General features: G+C 47.2%; 1 protein-coding gene across 1 annotated transcript; it reads right to left on the bottom strand.

The window, feature by feature from the left end:
* Positions 1-1,450: 1,450 nt before the first annotated feature.
* Positions 1,451-2,676, bottom strand: LOC123417341 (cytosolic sulfotransferase 16-like). Its single transcript, XM_045106894.1, has one exon. The coding sequence runs from the start codon at positions 2,616-2,618 to the stop codon at positions 1,593-1,595; it is 1,026 nt and encodes a 341-aa protein (XP_044962829.1). The 5' UTR covers positions 2,619-2,676; the 3' UTR covers positions 1,451-1,592.
* Positions 2,677-4,485: the final 1,809 nt, after the last annotated feature.

Below are 4,485 nucleotides of genomic sequence, written 5' to 3' on the forward strand. Positions count from 1 at the left end.
CTGGTCGAGACGGGTGATTACACCGCGGCGAGGCAATTTGCTTGAGCGGGTCAGCGAGCTTATTGACCCTATATCAGGGGATTGGGATGAACGGCTGGTGTGGGAGACTTTCTGGAGGGATGATGTTCGTCATATACTCCGAATACCGCTGAGGGAAGGGGTCCCTGATTTTGTTGCCTGGCAGTATGACAACAAGGGCGAACACTCGGTGAGAAGCGCATATAAGCTACAGGTGAAGCTGGGCAAGCCACTGATGCAGGGGGGTGTGGGAGGAAGCTCAGCCACAGCGAATCTTGATCATCGCACGGATGATACCTGGACTCGATTGTGAAAACTACCAGGACCTAGGAATATTCAGATGTTCACTTGGCGGTTGAAACATGAGTCCTTGGCGCTTCGATCTAACCTGAAAAAGAGGGGCATTCCGGTGGAGGACGCGACATGTCTTTTCTGTGGCAAGGCGGAGGAGGATGGAGGCCATTTGTTCATCAAATGCAAACATGTAAAGGGAGGTTGGCGGGCGCTGGAGATGGAGCAGGAACGAGGGTTGTTGCAGGAAATCACATCGGTGCATCAAGCCCTGGACTTTCTATGGGGACTCAGCGAGATCAAGCGCATGCACATCCTAACATTCTGGTGGCTATGGTGGTCCAATCGGAACAAGTTGAGGGAAGGGGAGCTGCCGGAAAAAGCTGAGGAAGTGGCGCGGCGAACTCGTGCCAATGTCATGGAGTACATGCAGATTTTCAGGGCTCCAGACAAGGACAAGTGTCACACCAAATGGAAACCACCTCCGGATGGTACGATCAAAATCAACGCGGATGGATCCTTTATTCCAGGCCAAACAGATTCGAGCTGGGGGGTCGTCGCTAGAGATTGCAATGGCGACGTTCTTCTGGTTCGGGCAGGTCGACAGACACAGGCCGGGGATGTGTTCGCTGCGGAGATGTATGCCTTCTCACATGCAATAACGATGGCGGCGGAACTGGGAGTGGTCCGGGTGATCTTTGAAACTGATAGTTCGCTCTTGATGGAGGCTATGGATCTAACCCGGGCAGATGCATCAGCGTATGCTGCAGTCATAGAGGACATGAAATACCAACTGAAGATCTGGTTTTCCCAACAGAAGATCTCCCTTTGCCGACGAGAAGCCAATAGTGTTGCCCATCAATTAGCCTGTACGGGTCGTACGTATGTACCTAACCACTTTGAGGAGTGGGGAAACATTGTTCCTGCCCAAGTGGCAGTTTGTGTTGAGGGGGATTTGCCCTCACACCGTTCTAGTTAATGAGAATTGAGGTCGCCTTCAAAAAAAAGTTATTGCTAAGGGTGGGTGGGCCTCATCCTCCTCTTAATTCAATCAGTTATTGCCAAGTCAAAGTATCACGTAAACGTACTAAACATTTACGTAGATGTAGCATTGCTTATAAAATTTACACGGATGAAAAACAAGCTTAATTACAGAGCACAAGATTAACACAGTATCATGAAGGCAGGCGTGACCTGCCCCGAAGTTTGCGGTATGAATGCATCCATGACCGGCATCGGCATGCACGTGTACTCCTACATACGTAGGCATGGCGGCTTGCGGCTCACGCGGACTCGGCGGCAGCAAAGGCGAACCCCGACCCTTGCAGCGCATCCTCGACGATCCCGTCCAGCCGCGCCGCCATTGCCGGCGTCATGTGGTTGCTCCAGTCCCCGGCAACCCCCTTCCGAAAGAAGGCCTCGTTCTTCACGTACTTCCGAGAACCGCGCTTGTTCGCCTCCACGTTCTTCAGGGCGTCGATGCTGCATAGGTCAACGACGTCACGCGCCACCCCTGCGGCTTCCTCTTCCATAGAGAAGGCGCACCCCATGAACTCCGCGAGCTTCCTCACGTTGTCCACTGGGTCCTGCAGCATCTCCTCGTACTGCAGGAAGAGGACCTTCTCCGGCCACCTCCGGCTAGCCTCCCAATAGCTCGAGACGTGGGGCCCCTGCGGGCCGCCGGGGCACTGGCCGTCGCAGAACAGCTCGAAGGCCTCCTCCATACCGAACGGCTTTGGTGGCACCGGCCACGGTTCGTCGTCGTTGGCGGCTCCGGCTGCGGCGGCCGCCGCCATCTTCCTGGCGAACAGCCACGCGGAAACGAAGGCGTCCTTGGGGTCGCGGCAGACGTACACGACCTTGCAACCGGCGCCCTCCGCTGTGAACCGCTCCGGCAGGAGGGGGTAGGGCAGGTGGGTGGCAATTACGCGCGGGGAAGGGAGCGCCGCGAACGCGTCGGCCGTCGGATCAAGCGCGTAAGACACCTCGAGGAACTCGACGCAGTCGTGGGGGTTGCGGTGGCGGAGCGGGTGGTCGGGGGCGTGCGGCGGGTGGTCGGCACGGTGGGCTGTGGCGAAGGCGAGCGCCTTGAGCCAGGTGGTGCCAGACTTGGGGAAGCTGGCGAGGAAGACGTCGGACGGCCTCGGCGCGAACCGCGTGCGCACGGCCACGATGCCCGGGAGGAGCGTCTCAGGGAACCAGAAGCCGCCGTGCTGCCTGAGGTGGAACAGCGGGAACCGTGTCTCGAGGGGGAGCGAGGAGGCCACGAGGGGCTCGGCCATGTCGCCGTCTCCGGTCGATGCGACCATTGGTCGCGCCGTGCTGCTGCCTGTGCCAAGCAACCGCGGGCGTGTGTATATTTGTAGGGCTGCATTTACTCTAGTTTAGTTACCATTCACTCTAGTTTACTGGGGGAAGATAACAAATCAAAGTTGGAAGTCCACCGGGCTGTCCTATCACTGCACGGAATGGCTGGGAATTATTCGTCGGTGAAGCATTTACAGGCAATCACGTCAGGAGAGTTGGGTGCATTATTGGTGACAGTATTTGTAATTAGATAGGAAGTGTGGCTTGCCCCACTCCACCCGTTCCAATCATATTCAATCTGATATGAGATATTTATTATTCGAGTCTGTCTATATCAAATCTACTAAGATGATATTTCACTCACATCTAATGTGACATCAGCGTCAGTCCCCGATCGCTCTCCTCGATCGTCCTTTTTTTTTTTTTTTGAGAAACAGATCGCCTCTTGTTCGTTCATTTATTTGTCGCAGCCAGGAAATCCTTATTTGACCCTCTCTGGGTCGCCTTGTCGGGGCTTGGCACAGGGGCACCCAGCTAGCGTCTCGGAATGGATCGGCCCATTTATATGCCAACACCTTCGCTTTTGCAAACATTCTAGAGATTTTCAGCCGTTTTCTTGGTTTTGGGAAATTTTTAGAAAATTTTCTAAACCAGTTTCTATTTATTTTTCTTTTATGTTTCTATTTTTTTTAATGTTCGGGAATTTCAAAATATATTCCGAAATTTGAAGAAATGTTCTGGAATCGAGATTTTTTTTCCCGGATTTACCAAAATGTTCCGGAATTTTAAAAATATGTTCCGAATTTTTTCTGTTTATGTTTTAAATAATGTTCTGAATTTTCAAAATATCTTCCCAATTTACACACAAAAATCGAATTCGGAAAAATGTTTCAGAGTTTGAAAAAATCCAGAACTTGAAAAAATGTTTCGGAATTTGAAAAAATGTTCCCGAATTTGGAAAAATGTTCCGCAATTTTGAAAATGTTTCGAAATTTGAAAAAATGTTCCGGAATAGAGAAAATGTTTCCAGAATTTAAAAAAATATTCCAGAATTTGGAAAATATACCCATTTTTAACTTTTGTTCACAAATTCGCAAATACAACAACTGATTAAGTTTCAGAAATACAACAGCTGATTAATTTGAAAAATATTTCCATTTATAATTTTTGTTTGTAAATACAACAGCTGATTAAGTTTCAGGAATTCAAAAAAAATATTTTCCATTTCAAAACTAGTTCTCAAACTTCAAAAAATGTTCGCGCTTCCAAATTTGTTCAGGAATTTTCAAAATTGTACATAATTTCAAAATTTGTTCTCAAGATTCAAAAAATGTTCGTGTTTCAAAAATTGTTCGCGCTTCCAAATTTTTCAGGATTTTTCAAAAAAATTCTCGGTCTCAAAATTTGTTCTCAAGATCCTAAATATGTTCGTTCTTTAAAACATTGTTCACGCTTACAAATTTTTTCTCCGTTTAAAAAAATGTTCATGTTCTAAAGAAATGATTGGGAAATTAAACATTTGTTCATATTAATAAAAATAATTCTGTTTGTTAAAAATAATCGTGTTCATAAAATTACTCAAATTTTTGTTTGTGTTTTTAAAAAAATGTTCTTAAGGTTATTTAAAAATTATTTGCCTACAAATTTAATTGTAGAAAAAACTTTTTTCACTTCTACAACTGTTTTAGAAACCATCACAGTTACCTTATAAATGTTTTTGAAGCAACACTTTTACAAAAACAGTGAAATTTCATCTTTTTTAGAGCTCAAAAATTAGTTGAATCAGTTCAAAAAACACTTGAAAACAACAGCAAGAATAGTAGAAACAGTTTGAACGGTAAAAGCAGCATGAAACAGTGGAAACAGCCC

The sequence above is a fragment of the Hordeum vulgare genome, chromosome 1H (assembly GCF_904849725.1).
Source record: "Hordeum vulgare subsp. vulgare chromosome 1H, MorexV3_pseudomolecules_assembly, whole genome shotgun sequence".
In the NCBI taxonomy this organism is placed as follows: Eukaryota; Viridiplantae; Streptophyta; class Magnoliopsida; order Poales; family Poaceae; genus Hordeum; species Hordeum vulgare.

What these genes read in the sequence shown, in the direction of transcription:
- LOC123417341 (XM_045106894.1), bottom strand. Translation starts at nt 2,618, where the DNA reads ATGGTCGCATCGACCGGAGACGGCGACATGGCCGAGCCCCTCGTGGCC.